General features: G+C 44.2%; 1 protein-coding gene across 2 annotated transcripts in view; it reads left to right on the forward strand.

Annotated features, from left to right (window-relative positions):
• MYRIP (myosin VIIA and Rab interacting protein) overlaps positions 1-27136 on the forward strand; it is a 230431-nt gene that overhangs the window by 88596 nt on the left and 114699 nt on the right. For both annotated transcript variants that reach the window (XM_061396028.1, XM_061396029.1), the window contains exon 3: positions 22327-22548. In XM_061396028.1, the coding sequence (XP_061252012.1) occupies positions 22327-22548 (222 nt within the window). The remainder of the gene's footprint in view (positions 1-22326; positions 22549-27136) is intronic.

A 27136-nucleotide genomic window follows, 5' to 3' on the forward strand; every position in this document is an offset into this window, starting at 1 on the left:
GTAGAGTGCTCCCCTCTGCCCATTTAAAATTTCATTTTAAGGAAATGATTTTGAAACTGGACTCCATTATTACCCTACCACTATAAAGACCTGCAAGCAAAGGCAACAGAAGCCATACCCTTCTGCCTCAGGGACATAAGAATGTGCTTCGTGACAGGCAGAGCTGAGACCAGGTGAGCAGAAGGAGTGTGTGTGTGTGAGTGTGAGTGTGTGTGTGTGTGTGTGTGTGTTAGTCACTCGGTCGTGTCCAACTCTGCGACCCCATGGACTGTAGCCTGCCTGGCTCCTCTGTCCATGGGATTCTCCAGGCAAGAATGCTGTAGTGATTTGCCATTTCCTACTTCAGATAGTCCCTTCCCAGCAGTTGAACCCCTGTCTCCTGAATTGCAGGCAGACTCTACCATCTGAGCCACCAGGGAAGCCCATAGAGGGAAATTAAAGCCACTCCAGGTCATATATTAAAGCCAATCAATAGCCATAAACTATTAAAAGAAATATATACATATATTTACATGTATATATGTATTTATAGCCATATATCAGTGCAAGCTCAGTCAGTCAGTCGTGTCCGACTCTTAGCGACCCTATGGACAGTAGCCTGCCAGGCTCCTCTGTCCATGGTATTTTCCAGGCAAGAATACTGGAATGGGTTGCCATTCTCTTCTCCAGGGGATCTTCCTGACCCAATGATTAAACCCAGGTCTCCTGCACTGCAGGCAGATTTTTACCACCTGAGCCACCAGGGAAGGCCTTAGATAGGTATTTCTTTCATTAGCACCATGAACGGAGAAGGCAATGGCACCCCACTCCAGTACTCTTGCCTGGAAAATCCCATGGATGGAGGAGCCTGGAAGGCTGCAGTCCATGGGGTTGCTGAGGGTCGGACACGACTGAGCGACTTCACTTTCACTTTTCACTTTCATGCATTGGAGAAGGAAATGGCAACCCACTCCAGTGTTCTTGCCTGGAGAATCCCAGGGATGGGGGAGCCTGGTGGGCTGTCGTCTGTGGGGTTGCACAGAGTCGGACACGACTAACGTGACTCAGCAGCAGCAGCAGCACCATGAAACTAAACTCTAGCAATTACTAGCTGATGAAATGTCACCTCGGTTTCTCAGTTAATCCCTGTAAGTCATCCAACTGACTTACTGACAAGAATCTTAACTGATACATAGTCAGTTCAGGCAGGTAAATGGCATTTGGAAGCTAAAGAATGTGCAGCAAGAGTAGAATCAGACAGAGGATGACAAACTGGAACAAGGCAGAGAAGGTGAGAAAGAAACAACGTGCGAAGTAACAGTTGAGAACAACCATTAGGAGAAATAAGGCAGCCGCCAGTACCGGCATGTTTGTCCTGCTCTGCGTGGGAACTGGCGATCTCTCTCTTGAGTAGCAGCCCGTGAGGCGTCTTCAAGAACTGTCCAGAGTGTGGACATATCCAGGTAACAGTGGGACCAAAGGAAGAAAACAGGCTTATGAATGAGAACCTCCTGGGGCATCCCCAGAAGTGATAGGGGCACTGAAGACCTGCTTGTGCATAGGTTGAAACTCTTGACTCAGGGTTTCACTGATTCAGAATAGCTTCAGAGCTGGAGACCAGACTTAAGAAATTGGTCTGCTTGAGGCACTGAGTATTTAACATACTGACTTACAATGATCGCTGTGGGATAACGCATGGTGGCCTGGCTTCCCTAATGCACTTTTCTCCATTCCAACACTGTTTGGAGATTCTATACCTTTGTGGCTTGCTCTTACATGCTCTTTCTCCTCACATCTTTGGCATACCCTGATGTGAATGAAGATGCCTCCCCAACCAAGACAGTTCAGTCCAGTTCAGTGGCTCAGTCGTGTCCGACTCTTTGCAACCCCGTGAATCACAGCACGCCAGGCCTCCCTGTCCATCACCAACTCCTGGAGTTCACCCAAACTCATGTCTATCGAGTCGATGATGCCATCCAGCCATCTCATCCTCTGTCGTCCCCTTCTCCTCCTGCCCCCAATCCCTCCCAGCATCAGAGTCTTTTCCAATGAGTCAACTCTTCGTATGAGGTGGCCAAAGTATTGGAGTTTCAGCTTCAGCATCAGTCCTTCCAATGAACACCCAGGACTGATCTCCTTTAGGATGGACTGGTTGGATCTCCTTGCAGTCCAAGGGACTCTCAAGAGTCTTCTCCAACACCACAGTTCAAAAGCATCAATTCTTCGGCGCTCAGCTCTTTATAGTCCAACTCTCACATCCATACATGACCACTGGAAAAACCATAGCCTTGACTAGACGGACCTTTGTTGGCAAAGTAATGTCTCTGCTTTTGAATATGCTATCTAGGTTGGTCATAACTTTCCTTCCAAAGAGTAAGCATCTTTTAATTTCATGGCTGCAATCACCATCTGCAGTGATTTTGGAGCTCACCAAGACAGGACCGCACTCATTTAGTACTGGGAATCTTGTATTCTTGCTTCTGTTTCTGAAAAGCTCACACCTCTGGCCACATGGTGTAATTCAAACTGCTTTTCTGACCCTCCACAACTAAGGCTTGGAGGGGTTTGTACTTGAATAATTCGCCCAGGGCCAGGTAAGTGCGGCCTAGCTGATGCAGCCAGAGTCTGACTGTGACATTTATGAACTTCGTCCTCTTCCCATCTGCCATCTTTCCCTTTGGACATGTTTTATTATCATGCAAAAATTCCCAGACAATGTCAGAGAGCTTACAGCTGTCCTAGAGCTCTGCCTCTTGGAACCCCTTAGGTGTCCATGAGCATGATTCAGCCCAGTGGATTTCAGAGCAGGCATATCTGGCTCTGAGTTCCTAAACCTTCTGCTGCACCACCCTGATGACTTCTCTTCCAAACTCTTAAAGTACTATCCTCTTTAACCTTTATGTGAGGGTCTGACACTAGTCAAAGGAACCAGCGAAATGTTAAAAAGTGTCTATTTGATAGAACTTTGAGCCACAAAGCAGGAGCCTTGCCAGAAAGAAGTCTACAATGCCCAGGAAGGGTTTCCACCCTCTGTTCCTAATGCTGGGACAAGATGAAAGGGGTCTGTGCTATAGGCAATGGTCCCCAACCTTTTTGGCACCAGGACTGATTTCATGGAAGACAATTTTTCCATGACTGGGGATGGGGGAGATGGTTTCAGGCACAGTAAATGTAATGTGCTTGCATCATCCTGAAGCCATCCCCTCCACTTTACTTCAAATCTAATGCCACCCCTGACCTGACAGCAGGTACCAGTTTGCAGCCTGGAGGCAGGGGACCCCTGCTGGAGGGTCAGAGCTCCACTGGGGGCTATCCGCCTTGTGTTGGGCTCAAGCCAGGTCGTCCACATCCTGCTTCTTCCCACTCCCCCGCCTTGTTTTGGGTCTTCCCTGTTCATCTGCTCCTGTACATCTCAGGCTCCTGTCTTACTAAGCCACCTCTGTGACCCATAGTACCTGACACGGTGCTATGAGAAAGTCAGTATCAAGTCAATACTTATTCAATGCATGAAATAACACTTGTTTATATCTCAGACCTCATTTTATCATCAGGTGTTATTTCTATAATTAAGTATGTCCATTCTCTGGCCTCATTGGCCAGTACACCCTCTCTTTGTTCATGGCTCCAATGTCAAAGCAGATGCATGAAATTAATAAGTCAGAACGATCATGGTTTTCAAAATGATACAGATGAGAGTATTAAAATGTAGAGAACAGGCTTCATAGGCAAGTGATTTGAAACAATATGATTTGACTTCATGGGCATCAAAATGAAGTATTTTGTGATGGGAGCAAAGCCGTGTAGCTCCTTGTGCCTAATGGCCCAGGTTTGAGCATGCCGCACGTGTTGGACACACGTCGTGCTCATCTGCTGAGTATCTCCACTATATTTTACAACACAGTAGGTGTAATATCATGCAATAGTTTGCAAATCTCCTTTGCAATGGAGTCTACAGTGGTGAAACAAACCAAATACACTAAAATATAATGCACATACATACATTTATAATTAGAAATTGTGAAACGTCTGTCAAGGAGACAAGTGCTATGAGAGAGAATTACAAGAAGACTTAGTTCACTCTGAAGGATAAGGGAAGGCCTTCAATGGGGAAATGGCGAAGAGTGAATGGACTTGGGCTGAGTGAACACTGGCGAGAGGAGCTTTCAAGATGAGAGATCATATGGAAAAGCCTCAGAAAAGGCAAGACCAAGGCATTTTCAAAGAACAGCCAGAAATTGAACAGGTGGTGTGTTTAGAGCATCAGGGGAGGGGGTGTGTTTGGAGGCAACAGGCCATGTGGGCTCCTAGTATATCTTGAGAAAAACTGAAATCTGTGAACATATGTTAAGCAGGTGGGTGACCCAATCAGATTTTCATTTTTAAGAGGTCCTCCTTTGCTGTAGTTTAGAGATGGAAATCAGGGGAAGATTAGGAAGGGTCTCCAGTTCAGAAAGAGGCTGTTGCCCTGGTCCCAGGGGAGATGAGACTGGATTAGACTGGGTGTGGGTGGTGACGGCAAAGATGGAGACAGGAAGATAGATGTCAGATTATTTTCTACTTAGGATCACGAATGTGTAGAACCTGGGCTGACTGTGCTACGTAAGGAGAAGCCAGATCAAGAAGATCTCTGTGGCTTTAGCAGTTGGGGAAGATGGAGGAGGCCTTCACTGAGCTCAGCAAGCCTGCGGTGAGAGCAGCTCTGCAGGGACAGAGCAACAATCTGAAACAGTTTAAACCTGAGGCCCCCAGGAGATGACATCCACGAACTCACCTGAGGGAGATGTGACTGAGCACCCACCCTTCCTAGAAGGTTTCCTGGTAAACATGAATCACGCCACCCCATCAGTCTGAAGACTAACAGGGTAACTCTGGAATGTCATACACGTGCAGCAGGCACTGTCTACCGTCTGCACTCACTGTGGGTTCTATCTGAGTCATGAGAACAGCTGTGTGCTTGAGTGGAAAATCACCATGGTGGTCTCCCTTACGTACCAGTGGAGTAGGGAACGTGTGCATGCGAGAGCCAGTTTCTCCTCTGTGTGTGTGTATGGCCTCAGCACATGTTTCAGGAAAATCTGTTTGCTTTGGAGAAATAACTCATATTGGTGTACCCTTCTGGGTCACTTGGAGACAGCAGCAGCCTCTATTTTTGGCAGAATTCTGTCTCAAGCTAATGCATCCAGCCATGGAGAAAGCAGTTTCAAAATAGACCTGATCAGCTGTCAGGGGACAATTCATCTTGAGATAATAGCCCTGAGGCCTTGGCCAGCCAGTGTTCCTCTATGAGCTACTGAGCAGGCTGTCCTCTGATTCTGCATTTGTTTAAATGTTTCAAAAACATGCACAGAGAACCATTTTTAAAACAGGGGATCCTCAAGGGAGGGAAGGTATAGAGAGGCAAAGGTACAGGAACTCTCCCAGCCTAAACTTTCCCTTTAGTCTTCCTGACCTGGGTTCAAACCCTCTCTCAATCCCTCATTGACTCTGAGACGAGAGAAGGTTAAGTTCAACCTGCACGGACCTTGGTTTCTCCTGCTCATGCTGGTAAGGTGCCTAGGAAGCCTAACATGACTCCTTGCCGTAGGAGGATAGGTTCTCCAGAGAAACAGGACCAGAATGATGTGTAGTGTGTGTTTTGTGTGTGTAGAGAAAGAGAGAGTTTAAGGAAGAGACTCACATAACTATAGATCAGATCAGATCAGTCACTCAGTCATGTCCGACTCTTTGCGACCCCATGAATCACAGCACGCCATAGGGACTTGGTAAATAGAAAATCTGCAGGGTGGGCTGGCAGGCTGGAGACCCAGGGAAGAGTTACAGCTCAAGTCCAAATCCAGTCTACTAGCAGAACTCCCTCTCCTCCATGGAAGGTCAGTCTTTTCGTTAAAAATCCAACTGATTAATGTATATACACTATTATATAAAACAGATAATCAACAAGGACCTACTGCTTGGTACAGGGAACTCTACTCAATACTCTGTAATATAGAAGGGAATGAAATGTAAGGGAAAAGAATCTGAAGAATAGATATATGTATATGAATAACTGAATCACTTTGCTGGACACTGGAAACACAACATAGTAAATCAACTATATCCCAATATAAAATAAAAATTAAAGATAAACCCAACTAATTGGATGAGGCCTACCCCCCTACATTATGGAATCTACATTACCCAAAGGCTACTGATTCAGATGTTATAAAAAGTACTTTGATAGTGACATCAAGATGTGTTTTACCAAGTATCTGGGAACCCGGTGACCCAGCAAGTTGCCATCTAAGATTAACCATCACACAGGTCCTCAAAAATGCCATTTTAGACTTTTCCAGCTCTCCTTGCTCAGTTCCACCCTCAGAAGGGCCTTCAAGTAGAGTTCTCTTGCTCCCTATTATCTACCTCATGATTCTCTCCTTTTAGGTCTGAACCACCTCGCATTTAGGATATTATATGGCACCAAGTAGCATCTCCATGTATGCTTAATAAAGGGCCACATAAATTATGTAAGATTCATTTATAAAAGCAAAGGATAGAAATGTCAACAGGGAAGAGCTTATTCTGTAAAAATGTTAAAGTGATGGATAAATTTAGATGTAGGCTTCAGGATACACATTTTACCATATTATTGAAACAGAAATGTATACCTGAAGGCTCTGCAGGCCATGAAACTAATACTGTCTTTCTTCCCCAAATGGGCTTTTGTGTATTCAATTTCAGACCCTGTTCTCTGGCTTAGCCAGGCTTTGAGTCCCCACTTTGGCCTCAGTTTTCTCTGTAGATAAACAGGGGAGTGCAGTAGGAAGGTGTGGGTAGGCAGGGAATGGACTGTCACTGTGAGTCCAGAAGGAAGAGGTGGCCCAGACACAAAGGCGCATGGGTTGAAAGCAGAGCTGGGAAGAAAGCTCTTCAGCGGTGTTGGTAATTACAGCCGGACCCTGCAGGACAGCTGGCATCACAGCTCTCCATGCGAACACTCAACCTCAGGAGGTCTGACAGTTCCACAGCCAGAAAACACACTTATTCCAGCAACACCCGCCCCCCGCAGTATTATTAAGGGAATGAGCAGTGGACAGAATTTCAGATTCTCTGCGGTCGGTTTTGCCTCTCATCTGAGCACAGGGAAAGGAGAAGATAGGAGCTGGTGGCCTTCAGGGATGCAGACGTGGGCAGATGTTTCCGGCGGAGACTCCACCCAGTCAGTCTTCTTCCTGAGCCTTTTCTGTCTCCTTGCTGGAAGCTCCTGCTGCCCGTCCTGGCCCCAGGACTGGGAGTGGGGTGGCAGGACTCACTGTAGGGAAGCCAAGGCGATGGAAGGGTGGGATGGAAGGGGAAGAAGTAGCAGCACAGGGGCTCCTTGCTGGGGTGAGGCTTCCAGCAGGGTCACGAGCTGTGGTGTCATGCAGATGGGAGCTCAGAGCTGCACAGCCCCCGTGTGGAGCCAGCTGGACCCTTGTCCTGTGCAAGGTCACCACGGTGGAGGATGGCCCAGGGCTTCCTGAGTAGCCCTGCTGAGATACAATCTGAGATGGGCTTCAAGGGGACATAGGTCTTCTGGACTGACAGGACTGTCTCCTGAGATCAGAAATCCCTCACATCACTGGAGATGCCATGTCCTAGAAAAACTGCCTTTCTCAGGGGTCCCATTAAAAGGTCATACTGATGCTACAAATATCATTACAGTGATTTTAAAAAATGGCAGGTGATTTTATCACATGCCCATGATGTACAAGTGCTATGAATGTGTATTTCTAGTCCTTGCAACAGTTCTGTGAGGTGAACCTTATTGGCCCCATGTTACAGAGGAGTAAAACTGAGGTCAGAGAACTGAAATACTGGCTCAGGATTCTCTCCTGGGCTTCCTGATGCCAGGCCTGTGCTCTTCACACAGCACTTTCTCAATAAAGATGATTTTCCTTTCTTCATCCAAGGGAGGATGAGCATAGGAAAGGGAACATTATCCTGGCAACTAGGAAGGAAAGATTGCAAAGAAGAAGAGTCCTGGGAAGATTGCCAGCCATTTAAGGGCAAACCAGTCAAGGGAGCTATATGTCCAGGCAGGGAGACGCTAGTGGGAACGGGACGGTGTGGTTGTTTTGAAGAACAGAGACGGGGGCTTTCTGGGAATTCTGCTGGACAGCAAGGCCAAGGAGAAAAAGGAGTGCCGAGACGTGAGGAGTTTGGCCACCAGGGACTCATGGGAAGCTGGCCTCAGGAAGCGGCTGCCAAGGTGATGGTGGAAATACCTCTGGCATCCAGTGCCTGGAGGGGAGGAGAATCAAGGCAGAGGAACTCTGGCCACTCTGCACATTCAAGAAGGAGCGAGTCAGAGAGGTGACAAGTAGCAGTGACCAGTGACAGACCCCAGAGGCCCATGAAGTGATGCTCCTGATGGACGGGCCACCATGCTTCCCTCTGGTTCCAGGAGGAGGACAGAGCAACCCCTTGTGAACGGTGAGCTAGGAGGTATCAGAGGCTCTTGAAAACAAAGCTGCCCATCTGTCTGGGTCAGTTTTAGACCATCCTCACATCCAGCCCCATGCGGTGGTGGGTTTGGCCTGTTTCTACATACAACACTGTGCTTTGTCTTGGGCCCCCAGCCCAGTGGGGTGACTTCAAGCTGACATCCTTCCCCGGGCCTGCCACCACTGTGGCGATGCATGGTCTTCACTATGGACTTGCGTCATCCCGCTTTCCTTTTCATCCCGACCCGCCCAGAGTCCTGCCGCTCTCAGCCTCATCACCCAGCCTCCCCTCCCCATTTTGGCCCTCACTCTGCTTGACACCTGGCCCTGCCCTCCTTTCTCAGATTCAGGTCAATCTGTCTATAAGGGAAAAACCCAAAAGACCAATAGATATGCAGTGATGAAACAGGGTGTTTCTTTCTCACATAGAAGAAATGCAGCAGTGGGTTCAGAACTACTGTGGTGGCTCCTCCACATCATGAGGACCCAAGAGCCTTTGTTTTTGATCCACACAGGTTCCCAAGGTCAAATCACAGATGGAGTTGGTGGCTAGAGCTTGTGCTGTCATGAACGCAGAGTGAGATGGGGAGGAATCGCAGAAAACCACAGAGAGACCCCTCCTGGCTGAGTGAGCTCCCTCTAAGCACCCTGGGTACCACACGTCCTTCCACTTTTATCTCACGGGCCAGAACTTAGTCACACAGCCCCACGTAGCTGCCAGGGGTGCTGGGAAGCCTGGTCTTGATTCTAGGAGGCAGTGGCTCAGCTCAAAGTCAGTGTTCTGTCAGTGAAGGACAGAAGACTGAATGGTTGTCTTCCCTTTCCTCCTTCTGTCCCTCCTTCTCTGCAATGTCCATGCTTGCCATCAATCATGGTTTGGGTTTTTTTTTTTTTTTTCTGGGTTCAGTGTCTTAGACTGCTGAGAATGGGAGAAAATTAACACGTCTGACCTTAATGTAGCCCCAAGATTATAGCCAGGCCGTGAGCTTACCCTCCGCCGCCCCTCTCCTTGCAGGGACAGTGTCACTCCCGCCGTGCGCGCCCAGGCCTCCTGTGCGTGCCCAGACACCTGCCTGTGATTACGCTCAGGGGAGGCAAAGCACTGCAGCAGCTGAAGGCGGCTGCAGTTTCTGCCCGGAGTGCTCTCCCTTTTTTGTTTAATGAACCAACCTTTACTGACAGAACTAAAAGCAAGAAAGTAGAAATTCTGGGGCATGGGGAAGATAAACAATCCCCACTCCAATGTTAGAAGCACTTTTAGGCAAAAAAAACAATTAAATACATAAAATGTGAAATCTCAAAAGCTACAGCCTTAAGGCATTCTCATGCAGCGACTTAAAATCTAAGTAACGGGAACCATCTGAAAAATAAAACCTCAGGCTAGTTCCTAATATGTAAAGATATAAAAGCGGTTTTTTATTTCCATAAACTTACTTCACATTCAGATGTATAAATATTTACTTATGAAGCCCATGAGTTAATGAAATGAAGCCATATTAATGAGTGAAACTACCTGAAATCAGGACTTATAGATGTGGTCTAGTAATGATGTTAATAGCCTATTTACTTTGTATATATTTTCTCATACATAGTTCATAATATGATGAGATCTGGAGGCACATGGATTAGCACTTCTACATGGTCACCCTATTTCCAGGTTGTCTCACTTCAGTTATGCTCCTCTGTCCAGTGTAAACAGCAGGCACAGCTATCTTGTCAATCTGCCCAGCACACAATGGTCAGTGAGCCTGGATAGGTCAGGTTAACCTACCAATGGCTTCAAAATATTAAAATATAGTACATACTGTTACCAAAAGTGGAATTCAACAACTTACCACTCAAAAGCCAATAAAGAGGCAAAGTTGTTGGAAAGGGAAGTTTGCTTTCTTTTGGAGGCCGGCAAACGGATTGGCGTGGGGGTTGGGCCAGGGTGCAGACTCAGTGGCAGCTTATGTCATGGCTATAGTCTGGTCATCATGTACTTAACTTCTTCCACCTGGTGGGGGTTTCAATATTCACAGTACAGCTCCAAGGATATGACTTAGACTATTATCTATAGCCTTTGAGAAGGAACTAAATGTTCCTAACTTTGCTTAATGACTAGACTATTATTATTGAATCTTGACTGCTTTGCTTTGGCTTTGCATTTTCTCACTTCTCTGATTAAACTTATTCTTTGGCTTAAGTTTTTCCATAGACAAAAGGCAAGTGGAGAACATGGAGGGGAAGGACCATAGGGTCCCACTCCATTTTTTTTTTTTTTAATTTTTGCTTGGCTGATACTCGTTCCTGCGCGTCCTGCCCCTGGTCTGCTGAATGGCGGGGAGTCTCCGGGTGTCAGGGAGCCCCAGCCAGGCCCGGGAACCCTGGAGCCACCTGCCACCCAGCAGCCCCGCTGACCTACTGATGGGGCCCAACAGGCAACCGACCGATCCGACCGAGAAAGCCGTGTTCAGCCGCAGCACGCCGTCAGTTTCCAGCTATTCCGCAGCCTATAGGCTCCGCAGCTGCGGAACCCCCACTCCATTTCAAATCCACCCTTTCTTTGATACTCCTCAGTCTTGAGGAGGGACAGGTGCAGAACCAGAAAGGGAATAAAGTGTTGGATAGAGAGGTTAATCATAAACTTTTTACAGGAACTTGGTGTTAGTTCCATGACTGTTCCAAGTTTTCCCCAAATCTTTGAGGGAATAGGGCAAAAACTGCTATGGATCCTTCCTGCCAAAGTGGGGCATAGTCCTGCATAATTTGGGGAATGGACACAGAGTTGGAAATAATCTTGAGTTTCAAGCTTAGCATCAGTATTTTGTATTATGAAAACACCTCTTTCTGTGATTACTTTGTCATAGTACCTGGACAAACATGTGAAAATTAGTAGACATATTACAATGAGGATATTAATCAAGATGTAGTTTTGGATTATTCTCTGAATGTGTTATTTCCCCCAAAATGGTTAAAGCAGATAAACAATTTATGTTTCAGTTCAGTTCAGTCACTCAGTCGTGTCTGACTCTTTGCGACCCCATGACTCACAGCACACCAGGCCTCCCTGTCCATCACCAACTCCCTGTCCATCACTCAAACTCATGTCCATCGAGTCGATGATGCCATCCAGCCATCTCATCCTCTATCGTCCCCTTCTCCTCCTCCCCCAATCCCTCCCAGCATCAGAGTCTTTTCCAATGAGTCAACTCTTCGCATGAGGTGGCCAAAGTATTGGAGTTTCAGCTTCAGCATTAGTCCTTCCAATGAACACCCAGGACTGATCTCCTTTAGAATGGACTGGTTGGATCTTCTTGCAGTCCAAGGGACTCTCAAGAGTCTTCTCCAACACCACAGTTCAAAAACATCGGTTCTTCAGCACTCAGCTTTCTTCACAGTCCAACTCTCACATCCATACATGACCACTGGAAAAACCATAGCCTTGACTAGACGGACCTTTGTTGGCAAAGTAATGTCTCTGCTTTTGAATATGCTGTCTAGGTTGGTCATAACTTTCCTTCCAAGGAGTAAGCATCTTTTAATTCCATGGCTGCAGTCACCATCTGCAGTGATTTTGGAGCCCCAAAAATAAAGTCTGACACTGTTTCCCCATCTATTTGCCATGAAGTGATGGGACCAGATGCGGTGATCTTAGTTTTCTGAATGTTGAGCTTTAAGCCAACTTTTTCACTCTCCTCTTTCACCTTCATCAAGAGGCTTTTTAGTTCCTCTTCACTTTCTGCCATAAGGGTGGTGTCATCTGCATATCTGAGGTTACTGATATTTCTCCCAGATCTTGATTCCAGCTTGTGCTTCTTCCAGCCCAGCGTTTCTTCTGATGTACTCTGCATGTAAGTTAAATAAGCAGGGCAACAATATACAGCCTTGACGTACTCCTTTTCCTATTTGGAACCAGTCTGTTGTTCCATGTCCAGTTCTAACTGTTGCTTCCTGATCTGCATATAGGTTTTTCAAGAGGCAGGTCAGGTGGTCTGGTATTCCCACCTCTTTCAGAATTTTCCACAGTTTATTGTGATCCACACAGTCAAAAGCTTTGGCATAGTCAATAAAGCAGAAATAGATGTTTTTCTAATAGGCCACAAACAGCCTGTTTTGGTTAGCCTAAATGTCACATTAAATCATGTATAAGCCAGGATGATTTCCCCATGCCTCAACATGTGAAAATTTCTTTCATCATTTTCCCCGTTTAATAGCACATCTTTCCATAGAAAGCACTGACAATCAATATATTTTTTCAACATTGCCAGAGTGGTTCAGTTGCCTGCTCTGGGTCTGTTCATGTCCCTCAGTGCTAGGCTTACTGTTTGTTTCTATTACGTATTGACTTAGTTATTCACATTGGGAGAAACCTGATCAGATGTAACACACCAGTACAGAGGTGTGCTGACGGGGAAACGTTTGATAGTATACGTTTTATCAGTTATACCCGATTGTCATACACACGTACACGTGCTTCAAGCAGGAGACTTAGAGCCGGCAGTGCTACACATCGTAAGTGGTTAAGTTACACTCTGCGACAACTTCACTAGACAATTTGTGACTAGACATATGACTGACAACATAGTACCATATTGTACTATGTTGTACATATTCAAACTTTAGAAACATCATACAACTTCTAGAACACTTATATTAATGATATTTACCCATACAATATAACCTAAGAATGTTTATCATTTGACCATGTTTTCCATATAATTTAATACACCAAATAATCCTCATTCATTTAGAAAACCTTTGTTCTCTTAACAGAGAGAAACCCAAACTCAGTCTTGTATCAATTTAGTAATAGCAAAATTGATTTATCTAATTAAATTCAATCTATCTTAAAGTGCAAAGTTCTTTTCTCGAGTTTCTTTTTTTATATATAAGTCTTTTATCACTTTCTCCATATTAATTTGTCCCTTTTTTTCTCATCCAGAACCAGCTGAAGCCAAAATTATTGTTTTATTCCTCAGCAAAAATACTTTAGTTTTTTTATACTTTCTCTCACCAACACATAGCCTACTTGCTTTACACACTGAAATGCTTCCCTTATCATTTTTACATATTACAATTTTTAACCTTTCAAATATCTTAACAAAACCAAGAGACAAGTCATTGAACTATGTGTTATATCAGCATTCTCTGATTGGCAAACTTAAGAACATATTCTGTAATCTATAACATACATTTTTCTCATAACACAATTTCTCTTCAGTGTGGTATAAAATGTGGGTATATGAACCCGAACATCTTTCAAAGTTCTACTGATTAACCCAAGACTGAAGTCTTGGGCAGAGTGGGCTGTGTCTGTTATCTCAAGCACATGGTAAGAGTTAACGTCAAGCTTTCTCCTAGCCAGATTTTTGTTCTCTCGGGTCTCTCAGAAAACAGTATTTTATCAAACTAGCTGTCTCTAACTACATATGTAAAAAGAACCAGTTTTGGAGTTTCAAAAGAGTTTTTATCTTAACCAATTTTCTCTGGAGTCTGAAGAATACTGCTGGCCACACAATGGTTTTTGTTTGTTTGCTTGTTTTAAATCTTTCTTTTTCTTAGTCATAGTTGTGTAGGTAAACTTTTCTTAATGAACTGAACCTGAATTTCCCAGTTTACAAAAGGCAACGAGAATACCAATCACACAAATGGAACACACACACACCAGAAGACAGGACTATCACAAATCCCCCAAAATAATGACCAATAAGGAGTCCCAAATAAACACTTCCCAACACAAAGGGTCCTCCAAGTAGATATGACAGAACCAACTCACAAAAACACCGAGGTAGAATCTCATAGTCACAAACCAAGGGAAGACGCAGGTCAGAACCAATGGGCAAAATGCCCAAATAGCAGCCCGTCCTCACAAACGACCCTCAACGTCAAATGCACGTCAGAACCAGTGGCAGAAATACCCAAAGGACACTCTGCTCACAGACAGGCTTCAACATCAGACACACGTTGGAACCGGCTGGCAGGAAGCCCAAACAGCACTTCATGCTCAAAAGAGAAGTTAGCCAGGAGCACACCGGGGGACTTGGTCTTGGAGCTCGTCAGCTCGTCCAGAGGCATCTTTCCGTTCCACCAAGGATAAGCTCACATGCTGTTGGCAGTCAGTGCCCAGCATGGAAGAAACAGGGAGAATCCCTGAATCGGTTTCAGCCGCTGCTAGGAATGCCCCCCTAAATCCTTCTCCTGGGGTCAGTGAACCACGAGCAAGGGGCTTCTCATGGCTGCCCCAGGGCATCATGATGGCAGCAGCTCTACTAAGGAAAACTCGCGGGAGCCAGATATCACGAGAGCGTGGCTTCACGTTGGGAGCCAAACTCTGTTAGTGAAAGTGGGCCCAGGTGGCTGTAAAGCCAATAAAGAGGCAAGTTTGGTGGAAAGGAGAGGTTGCTTTATTTTCTATTATTTATTTTTTTATTAATATCTAGAACATTCTCTCTCAGTCTCCCTGATTCTCAGCCCCTGCACCTCCATTCTTCCTGAGAAGAAAAAGAGAGAAGTCATTCATAGCTATTAAGGAGGAGGTGGAAAGTATGATTGCCCACCCTACTTTCCTGAGCTGTGAAGATAATGAGTGAAAAACTGGCTCTGTGAAGACCCAGGAGGGTCCTGCCCCCAAGCCATCATGAGGTTTAGGAAGGCAGACACAGCTGGGGCTGTTTGGAGGTGAGGGGACGATCCTGGAATGTAAGTGAGCTGGGTCAGTAAGCAGCTTCAGGTGGGGATGTTTCTCCCAGACATTGCCCATCTGATCTGACAAGCCTACCACCATGGAGGTGTGACCCCTCTTGCAAGCTAGATGCCCTTTGGTTTTCCTTTTTCACATGCTCCCAGCCAGCCTGGGTTTGTAATGAAACTCTAATATACTGTGATATTGATGTGAGTCCAGAGCGTGAAGGTCTCAGCTTCTCTGGTGACCTGGCCATTCTTCTTTTCGAGAAAAGAATTATAATGCCCCCAGGGTGCCTTCGTTTGTTTTTCAATAACTCTGTCTGCTCAAGGTCAGGACAGATGTGTGTCTGATTTCACCATCTTCCCTCCAGATTGCAAATGAAAGTCAGTAAGCGACTTCCATAGTCTATTTTGAAACTGGGGGGATGTGGGAATTCCCTCATTTTATGAAACATAGAGCTTACTGTCTGTTTACATTCTTTTTACTTACGTTCATGGATTCCACAGAGATGGTTTATATAAATGTGCATTCATTTTACAACATTTTTTTCTGAATTGTGATGGTAAATCCCTTCATAGATTATAGGCTAAAGATGTTAAATATAAACTATGACTCTCTTCAGTAACCCCACATTTTTCAATATCATTATTTTTTTATATGGTGATGGTAACCAGCAAAAATGTGTCAAGATACAGGAAGGTTTTAACCATCCCAACCCTCACCACCTTGGGAGACAAAAAAAAAATTAAAAATCACTAATTCTTTTTAAAAGTGACTGGAGACATTAATTTTTGTCTAAACCATACTTTCAATCAAATCATCTAGTTTCCTGACCTGGTATGGGCTAGCTGATTTCTGACAAATGACCTTTAGTCAAATATTCCTGAAGATGGGACTTCCCTGTGGTCCACTGGCTAAGACTCTGCCCTTCCAAATGCAGGAGGCTGGGTTCGATCCCTGGTCAGGGAAGTAGATCCTACATGCCACAACTAAAGATACTGGATGCTACAGTTAAAGAAAGAAAGAAAGAAAGAAAGAGCCTGAGTGCTGCAACTAAAACCAGGTGCAACCAAATAAATAAATATATATTTTTAAAACATCAAATATTCCAGAAGATCCAGTGGGGAAGTGGGAGCCTTTTCTAAGCACCTGCTGTGGGGCAGAAGCTTAGCTGGTTTGAACTGAAATAACATCAGACTTCTGTGGAGTCGCATTGACTTTTTAGGCACCTACTGGTCAACTCAGTTACATTTTTCTCATTAACTTCCGCAACAGACATTTCAGGATACTGCTGCTATCCTTCTTTGACAAAGAAGAAAGAAAGAAATAGGTTTAGAAGAGCTGAGTAACTTGTAGCCATTAGGAGAAGAGTCAACATACCTCAGCACCCCCAACAGCCACCGTTTACTAAGCTGCCTGCAGAAATTCAGGTTGATGGGGCTCCCACAACTCCTTACAGACAATGCTTATATGAAACCTGATGCTCTGGTTTATGGGGCTAAAGGGACCATCGAAAGTTCTGGTTTAAAATGGTCTGCTTCCTTGCAGAGCTGGTAATCACCATGTACCTGGTGTGTGTCTATTAACTCTACCATCCAGAGGGAATCTTTAAGTGTTTATTTTCCGTACTGTGATATGCTGAACTCTATTAACCTTGAATGAATTTTGATAACACCATCAGGGGGCAGCAGAATGATTCTGCCTGAAATTACACAGTGAGAGGGAGATTACCCATGACATATTAAAAGCAAAACATACTTTTAAATGACCATGACTGTTATTATCCTATCAATTGGGGTCACCCTCTGGAGCCTGGCTCTTAAAAGCATTTATGACATTACTGGCAGAGGTATTCTGATTCACTGCTTCACCTCCTGTTCACTCTGCAGCCCATGACAGTGACTCCTGCCCTACCCCCACACACCACCCTGCCACCGCAGTGAAATTGCTTTTGTCGGGGCCGCCCTTGACCTCCGTGTTGCCAGATCCAGTGGACCCTCCTCCACCCTCACGGTAGACACAGTCAGCCATTCCCTCTCTGAAACGTCTTCCTTTGGTGTCTTTCTCAGTCTCTTTGTCTGGCTTCACCTTGTCAATGTTTCAGCCTGAATGTAAACGTTTGGGGTATCTGTGACTTGTTTCTAGGCCCTCTTGTTTTCCGCTTGATGCCCTGTCTCCCCTAGGGTGGCTCATCCATTCCCGTATTTATGGAGATGTGTGTGAAGAACACAGCTGGCCCAGATCTGTCCTCTGAGATGCACAAATACCTATCGGTTGTCCACGTGGCAAATCCCTTTAAATGCCTCACAGTTTTCACTAAAACATGCTTCCATCATCGTCATCTCCCCTTGATCCATAACTGGCTTCACTTGCTGCAAAAGCTGGAAACCTGAGACTGGCTCTTGGTTCATCCTTTCCCTCCACCTCTGTACAGATCCTTCAGCAGGTGTGCCATGCATCTGTCCAACCCTCTCTGTCTCCTATCCTGGCCCAGACCTCACCCATCTACCTAGATGACTGCTCAGCCCTCATACGAGGTTTCCTTGCGTGGCTGTTGAGAAGTCCACCTTAAGGTAACAGCAGCTGCTATTACAATGAAGAGTGGATCCTGCTCTGTTCCTGCTCACCAGCCTCATTAACCTCCCACTGCACGTAGGATAAAGTCCAGACACTTTTCCAGGGGCTGTGTCTTATCTTCCCTCCCCTTTCTCCAACATTAAGCTCTTTCCTCTGCTGTTTTTTTTCTCTTGGATTAGCCCCTTCTCAACTAAAATGTCACCTCCCCAGAGAGGACTTCTGTCAGCACCCAGTCTAAAGTAGGTTGCCATGTCGTCCCCAGTCCTGGCTGTTCTGTTATTGAATGTCTTACAACTTATAATTGTTTTATAGTTTCTTTAGTTTTTAATCATTTGAATCCCTACTTTAATACATGTTTCATGAAGGGGAGGGACCTATGTCTTTTTATCCCTAGTGCCTAGAACAGTACTATGGGTTTCCCTGGTGGCTGCACCATAAGCAGTCTGCTTGCAATGTAGGAGTCACAGGAGATGCAGGTCCAATCCCTGGGTCAGGAAGATCCCCTGGATAAGGGCATGGCAACCACTCCAGTATTCTCACCTGGAGAATCCCATGGACAGAGGAGCCTGGCGGGCTACAGTCCACAGGGTCACAAAGAGTCGGAAACACCGGAAGCGACCTGGCATGCACACGCACTAGAATAGTATTCTAGCTACTCAGTGAGTGTGAGTTGAGTGAATACTTGGCAATCTAGATAATAGTTCCTGTAACATGGAGAGTTGTAGCTATGGGCTAGAATTACTGTCTTTCTGATAGCAAACAAGTGACATATATGCCATCGCTTCTCCCTGCTATGCCCACGCTAGATGCTGCTGAGTTATGACACTCTAGCCCCACTGAGCCTGCATGCAGTCTCAGCATGTGCTGAGAATCAGAATTGGCATGGCGGTGAACCCAGAAACCATGAAGTGTTGATAGCTTTTCATATATCCATCACAGAGTGATGTATTAAGAAGAGGCTAGGGTCTTCCCTGGCAGTCCTGTGGTTAAGACTCCACATTTTCACTGCAGGGGGTGTGGGTTTGATTCCTAGTTGGGGAACTAAGATCTCAGATGCTAAAAAGTAAAACAAAAAACCCTGAAACCACAGTTAAGATACTACTTCACACCCATACTCAGTGCTCAAGCAACAAGTACACAGTGAGCCTTCCAGCCCAGATACTATCACAAAGCCTTCTTCACACAGAAGCAAGTGTGAGCCTTCCAGCCCAGACACTATCACAAAGCCTTCTTCACACAGAAGCAAGTGTGAGCAAATGTTACGTGCACTGAGACTACTGGATTTCTTGCTGATCCAAATGAATAAGCACTATTTGCTTATTGCCGCTTTGCTCATTTGAAATATCTGGCAACTCCATGAAGTAGGAATTAGTATTGCCGCTCAGAAGGTAGAGGCTCAGAAACGCTGGAAGGGTCTTTGGTAGTAACTGAGCTCAGCTCTGCACCCTCGCCTGTGACGAAACCCATCACTGTTTCCCGCATGGCTGACCATTTGGGGGCCTGCTCCCTCCCAGGACATTTCGGTGCAGGTACCCGGTCTTGTGATTCTTGGTTGATCCTGCACTCAGTCACTATAGGTTATCCTATACAATTCTCTTTAAGGACTTCTGCCAGGAGGTCCTCTAGGGTAGTAGAATCTGAGAAGGGAGAGACGATCCAGAAGAAGGACATTCTTATTTCCTCCTTCAAGTCTGTGATTAAAAATCCTCGATTTGCTTGGGACAAACTTTAGAGGAGTTGGTAAATTTTATTATTAGACTCTCAGTGATTTTCTTAAAATGCCATCGGTATTTTGTATATCAGGAATCAAAACTCATAAAGCTCAAGTGATCTTGTGCGTTGAGTTCACAGAATTTTTTCCTTTTTTTTTTTTTTTGATCCACAAGACTTTCTTTCCTGGATGTTTTATCGCATTTAATTTAGTGTCTTTGAAATGTCAGTAGAAGAAAGTCAGTTGCTGAGGCTGTTCTTATATTGTTTACAGAGGTCAGAGTGTTGATAACTTAGCTCATCTTCTGTTTTAAATCTGAGGGACTGGATAACAACATCATCATGCCTTAAGGAAAAACCTTCTGTCCTGTTTCCCTGTAAATATTTTATTCAGCCAACTATGCATGCTAAGTCACTTCAGTCGTGTCCGACTCTTTTATGACCCCATGGACTATAGCCCACCAGGCTCCTCTGTTCTTGGGATTTTCCAAACAAGACTATTGGACTGGGTTGCCATGCCCTCCTCCAGGGGATCTTTCCATCTCAGGGCTTGAACTGAGGTCTCCTGCATCTCCTGCATTGGCAGGAGAATTCTTTACCACTGAGCCACCTGGGAAGCCCCCATTCAGCCAAGTATACATATATTTTACCCTGTAGAATTATCAGCAGGCCTGATATAGTCTCTCTCTCCTTCCAGTGCTCAAGCTACAAATGGGTATTGGACACCGCAATGCAGAGTAGTCAGCCTGTGTGTGTACTGGCAGCTGTGTAAGCCAGCCCAGGGCACCTGAAAGCTAAAGCTGTAAATACTCTTTGAATTTTCATGGAAAGATGTTTACGGTGTTTTGTTGTTAAGTGAAAAATTAGATTATAAAACCATACATAGATGTCCAATTCTAGTACCAGGCTGTGATGAGCTAGCCCAGCCCTTCTTTGTACTAAAAACACCTGAAAATCCTAATGAAATCTACAGTTTAATATAATAAAGGGAAAATAAGGGACTTGTATCCAGGATATATAAAGAACTCTTATAACACAACAATGAAAAAGACAAATATTCTAATTTTAAAATGAGTGAAAGATTTGAATAGACTTTTCTCCGAAGAATATGTGCAAGTGGCCAGTAAGTACATGAAAAGATGCTTAATATTATTCCTCATTGGGGAAATACAAATGAGAAGCATAATCAGATACCACTTCAAACCTCCTCGGATGGCTGTCATAAAAAAGGCAGACAGTAATAAGTATTGATGAGGATGCAGAAAAATCAGAACCCTCATGGGTTGCCAGTAGGATGTAAGGAGGAGTAGCCGAACGACCAAACTGTCTGGTGGTTTCTTGAAAGTTTAATCATTTAACATTTTGACCCAGTAATTCTACTCCTGGGGTTGAAAATATATGTCCACACAAAAACTTGCCCATGAATATTGATAGCAACATTATTCAAAATAGCCAAAAAGTAGAAACAACCCCAATGTCTATTAGTCGATGAATAGAAAAGTAAAATATGGTATATCTGTAAATAGAATATTACTTGACAGTAAAAAATGGAATGAAATTCTGATACACACTATAACATGGATGAACTTTGAACATATATGGTATGATTCCATTTATATTAAATAGCCAGAATAGGCAAATTTGTAGAAATAGAAAGTAGATAAGTGGTTGGTAGAGGGTGGGAGAAGTAATAAGCAAGATGTAAAATTTAGAAGCCATAGAAGAAAAGACTGACAGATTTAATTACAGAAAAAATAAACACTTCTAAATGATGAGACACACCGTATGAAAAGTTGAAAAAACAATTGCAAAATGAAGGAAAATATTAGCTACATACATCATATTTCAGGAGGCGCTAGTAATAGAGAACCTGCCTGCCAATGCAGGAGATGTAAGAGACATGGGTTTGATCCCTGGGTCAGGAATATCCCCTTGGACGAGGAAATGGCAATCCACTCCAGTATTCTTGCCTGGAGAATCCTATAGACAGAGGAGCTTGAAGGGTCATATTCTGTGGGGTTGCAAAAGAGTCGGACATGACTGAAGCAACTTAGCATGATGCACGTACATTATAGATTCATCAGGGATGAACTGTGTAATCACAAAATGGATATGGAAAAATATAATTATTTTCTGTTCCTGCCTGTGGGTGTCCATCTTTGAACAGAAAAAAAAAAAAAATCAAAACCTTTCAGGTCAGAATAACTTTGTTACTTCCGGTCAGTTTTATCCTGCGTATCTCAGTGTGTTTGGGGGATTCCTTATCTCTCAGGGTTTCTCCTTTGCTTCTCAGAGTATAAAGAAAACAGTGCGTGCAGTTTTGCATTAATATAACCAGTTGTGTGCCCAGAATACCCATGAGCTCTTTGGAAAAAGGGAGTTAACTTTTATCCAGCTCTCAAGTCACCAGTGTTCAGGATTAGCCCATCACCCAGAGAATCTTTATTGACTTACATTGATTTGAAAGCTTTTAAAATCCTCGGTGCTTGTTTCCAGGGATATTGAGGGCCAGGATTGCATTTATCATATTCCCAGCAGGGCTGTTGTGAGGATTAATGTTTTAACATAAATGATCTTCTGCTCCTTTAAAAAGGCATTAATTAAGCTAAAGGGTTCTTTTTTAATGTGCTTAGTTTTATAATAACTTATATTTCAATCTGGTGTCTGAAATATAAGTAGTAAGGTTTTGTGCTTTCTTATAGAAAATATGACATATAGAAGAACACACAATTAATCCACCATTAAGGTTCCTCTCTGGATAATATGTCAAGCCATTGGACTTCCTGAGTTGTACTGTTTTACAGGAAGACCCTACGTGGTAGCTTGGCAGACAGGGGGGCCGGGGTGGGGCACTTTAGGGAGGGAGCCCCTGAGCTGACGTGCTGTCTCTCTTCTCCTCACCCTCTCCCCCCACCGCCCTCCGGCTCCCAGCGAGATGAAGCAGAGGCTGGACGCGGAAGGCAGCAAGTGCAGCATCCTCTCCAAGCACCAGAAGTTCGTGGAGCACTGCTGCATGCGCTGCTGCGCGCCTTTCACCTTCCTCATCAGCACCAAGCGCCGCTGTGGGGACTGTAAGTTCAACGTCTGCAAGGGCTGCTGCTCCTACCAGAAGCGTGAGAAGGTGTGGGTCTGCTGTGTCTGCCAGCAGGCGAGGTGAGTGGCCGAGTGCACCCTCAGGGTCTCAGCTCCCCGGTGGCACCATCTTCCTTCAAGCGAGTGGGGCCACCAGTGGGTGGTTGGTCGGCATTATTGTGTAAGAAAAGGGAGGGTTACCGAGGAGTTTTCTACTTTTGGTGTATCTGATGCAGATAGAACACACCCAAACTTGTTTAATCAGAGCATGAAGGAAGATGATGTTAGGGAGAAGTTGGGAACTTTGCTGGGTTAATCTTGTGATGATGTCTTGTGTGGATATCTCCAGAAGCCTTGGGATGAATATTGTCCCAAATCAAAAAAGATGGAAAAGTTGAGCTCATTTCCTGTTTTTCCATATTAGTCAAGTCCATCACTGGAACCAGTCCAGGAAAGAAGTCCAAGATCCATGGGGCAGGTTTTGCTTCTTGAAATTTTTCTAAGGCTCAGTTTGATAGAGAAGTCAGAGTGCCTCAGGTGTGTATGGCCTGTGGGCTGACAGTCTTTTACATTTTGAAGGTTTCCCTAGAAGAGTTTATTTATGTATCAGTAGTAACAAGCTGTATAACCCCTCAGCCTGATACAGGATGCACTGCCAAATTCATCATGGGAAACATTTAGGAATATTTGACTTGAATCAAATGTGAAAAATTTCAGGTAAATAACAGTTTTTAAAACCTGCCCAGTTTCTTGAAACAAAAGCAGTTCGTTTACAATGGACTGTTTAGACTTTAAATACCTGGCAAAAGCCGGCGTCTTGCTGGAAGATGGTGTTTGGGGTCACTTTGTGCCGCATCCACTTTGACCATCAGCTTCTCTGCCTCTCATGCAATCTGAAATTCACGTCTTGGTTTAGAAATGATTTACTTAGGGTATTACTGGGACATTCTTTCAGCATATTCATAATCGAGCAATTGGATTTTAAAACACTGTATGTGTCAAATTACTTGACAAACACCTGTATGTATATTGTGTGAAATCCCAATAAAACAGTAGATAGCAGCTCTGTGAAGCTGTGGCGATGACCACTTTTTAGACCCATGGTTTACTCCCCACTGCCCATGACATACTTTTTCTTTCCTGTGTAAATTAAGCCCATTTTGGGTGCATTGGTTTAATTACTAGCTATTTATCCAGTAGCTACCATAGGCATATGGTTCTTGAGATACTATGGAGCCATGAATAATTATAATAGTAAAAAGTCCTGCTCACAGAAAATTAAGGCACTAGGAGTGGAGAGGAGACCTTTGTGTGGTAATATTAACCGACTGCATCAGAAATGAATGACTGTGTCAAGCACCCCGGGCCTGTCTATGGTGTGGTTCTACAGGTGTGACTCAAATTAAAATGTAGGTTAGTTTAAAATTTTTAGCTTTGGGACATTAATAATAATGAATGATGGATTACTTACTTTACAAGTTATATAGCTAATAGTGTCAGGCGAGTGTATGCTCCTCGGTTCTGTCTCGTCACAACAAAGATTTGGAGTGACGGACATTAAAGCCCTCAGCGTGTCACAGCTCTCGGGTCTTGGACAGACCGTGTTATAGCTCTTAGATAAATCAGTGTTACAGCTCCATGTTACAGCTCTCTTTTATTTAGATAATAACAGGAAAATCCATTCTCATTCTCGAGGCGTGAGGGCTGCTGCTGCTAAGTCGCTTCACTCGTGTCCGACTCTGTGCGTGCGACCCCATAGACGGCAGCCCACCAGGCTCCCCCGTCCCTGGGATTCTCCAGGCAAGAACACTGGAGTGGGTTGCCATTTCCTTCTCCAATGGATGAAAGTGAAAAGTGAAAATGAAGTTGCTAAGTCGTGTCCGACTCTTAGCGACCCCATGGACTGCAGCCCACCAGGCTCCTCCGTCCATGGCATTTTCCAGCCAAGAGTGCTGGAGTGGGGTGCCATTAGGGCATGTCGACCCAAAGACGCAAAGAGAAGAGCGCCCCAGCGTGCAGAGGTGGGGGCCGGACAGGGAGAGGGAGAGAGAGCCCTTTGACTCCTCTTTTTATATGTTTTTCCCCCGCCCTGGGCCTGCCCTATGTAAATTGGGTTAGCCAGGAGTGTTTGTTTGTCTTTGCCTATTCTAACTACCTAACAATAGGATACTATGGAATCATTCTCTTTGTCATTTTCTAATTATATATAAATTTCTCTTCTTGATTATTTACTGCAGAGATGCAGTCAAACATTGTAAATAAGGACATATAGTGGTTCCTCTGCAGGGAAACCAAACTTTCTGAGTGAGCCCAGAAACACAGGACAGCCGTTATCATTTGGTGTCGAATTGATTCAGGAATCTCATTCCTACTTTCCTTGGAAACAAGTTGGCCTCTTAGTTCTTTACTTCATTATAAAAAATGCTCTCTCTGATTTTGTTGTTTTGTGCTATTACCTTTAATGCAGACCAACTGGGGAGATTGTTTTCAGAGAATGAGAGAGAAAAATTACCGTTGGAACTGAAATCAAAACATATGTCCTTATTACCCGTGTGGCATTGGCTTTGGTTTTTCTGAGACAACTTAAGCCTTCATTTCTTTTCACCTTCTGTCGAATACCCTTAACTTCTATCTGATCATTTAATGTTTGATGTTCACACAATCCACATGATTCATAAATTAGCATGCTGGCCTTTTAGTATAAAATCCACAGTATGTTTTAGAGATATCCCAATGGGCTTGCAACATCCCTACAGGAGATAAGATATTAAAAAATTACCACTATGAGATAAGGACATTCGCAGGTTAACAATTATATGGAGAAATGTTGAACCTCACTAGAAAGCAAGGGAATAGACATTTATACTTCAAGTAGCTTTTTTTCTTATTAAATTAATGTTTGTTTTTCCGCATTCTCCTCAGTGTTGACAAGGGTAGATTGAAAAAGGCACTCTCATCCATCGCTGGTGAAGTCAAAATGGGCATAACCTTTTACCAACATATAGCAAGAGCCATTAGCATGTTCAAGTCCTTTTACCCTGTAATTTCTAAAACCTTTACCTAAAGAGGCAATGGAATATTTTTAATACAAAAAATTTTTCAGTGAAAAATGAGACATCCTGGATCACTAATAATCTACATGTCCAACAATAGAACAGAAGAAGTAAATTAGGATGCATTCTACTTGACAGAGTATGATGAGACATTTAAAATCATGTGGATTAGCATGGGTAAATTCTTCTATTAAAAATTATATATGCGGTGGTTTCTTAGTGAAAGAAGTACTTCGCTTTTTTGAATGGAGAGCATTTACCCGGCACGTACACTCTGCGGAGTATTTGTGACACAGGAGCCTGGATGCGGTGGAAGTGTTTGTGTTGACAGCACCGTGTGCCAATGTCGTGTAGCTCATTTTGAATAGGGAGCTCTTGCACTGCCATCACACGCTATGATGCAGCAAGTCAAAGAAAGTTACTGTGTACTTGGAAAATCCCATCTTAGCCAGGGCTGTTCAGTGAAAATGTTGTACAATTGACACAGCTCTTGACTAGACTGAAAAAAATTAAAGGAAAAAAAAAATTGAGGCGTGTTGGTGATTAAGTTCCATTCATGTACTGTGAGAGACAGTGTACCCTTCCAGATTTCAGAATAAATCTCATCCTGAGGAAACACAAAAGGCACACCGAGTGGTATTATGCAAAATAACTGGCCTGAAGTCTTCAAAATGTTGATGTCATGAAAGAAAAAAGAAACTGAGGAAATGTTTAAAGACTAACAAGAAATGATAACCAAGGCATGCCTAACCCTTGGTCGACTCTTGAGATGAGGAACGTGGCTGTAGAGGACACTGGGACAGTTGATAATGGATAATGGTAGAATAGTCCTGCTGCTGCTGCTGCTAAGTCGCTTCAGTCGTGTCCGACTCTGTGCGACCCCATAGACGGCAGCCCACCAGGCTCCCCCATCCCTGGGATTCTCCAGGCAAGAACACTGGAGTGGGTTGCCATTTCCTTCTCCAATGCAGGAAAGTGAAAAGTGGAAGTGAAGTCGCTCAGTCGTGTCCGACCCTCAGTGACCCCATGGACTGCAGTCCACCAGGTTCCTCCATCCATGGGATTTTCCAGGCAAGAGTACTGGAGTGGGGTTCCATTGCCTTCTCCAGAATAGTACTGAGTTCATTTTAAATTTCCTGAAATTGATCATTTTACCTGGTTATGTAAGAGAACATCTCCTTGTTCCTGGAAATGTACACAGACACATCTCACGGTAAATGAAGTATTTTTCATTTATTTCCTCCATAAATGCTTACTGGGTTCAGCCCACACAGGAGGCCTGTTTCAAAGCAATCAACTCTTTACCATCCGTCACTGATTTTCTGGAGAACTGTTTGTTCACATGTCCACTTTTAATGTTTGTCATATAATTTTTTGGTACAAGTTCTTGGTATGCCTTTTGTTTGTAACGTCCCTTTTTTCTTTTCTTCCTGAAGCTTCCTTGCATAAGTTGCAGGACAGTTATTATGGGGAAGAGGCCAGCCTGAAATTTTGATCTTTTGGCATTTTTTTTTCTTTCTTTCTTTCTTTGTTTTTGACTGCAGCTTGCAGGATCTCAAGTTCCTTGACCAGGGATTGAACCCGGGCCATGATAGGGCAGTAAAAGTGCTGAATCT

This window comes from Bos javanicus, chromosome 22, assembly GCF_032452875.1.
Source record: "Bos javanicus breed banteng chromosome 22, ARS-OSU_banteng_1.0, whole genome shotgun sequence".
Taxonomy (NCBI): domain Eukaryota; kingdom Metazoa; phylum Chordata; class Mammalia; order Artiodactyla; family Bovidae; genus Bos; species Bos javanicus.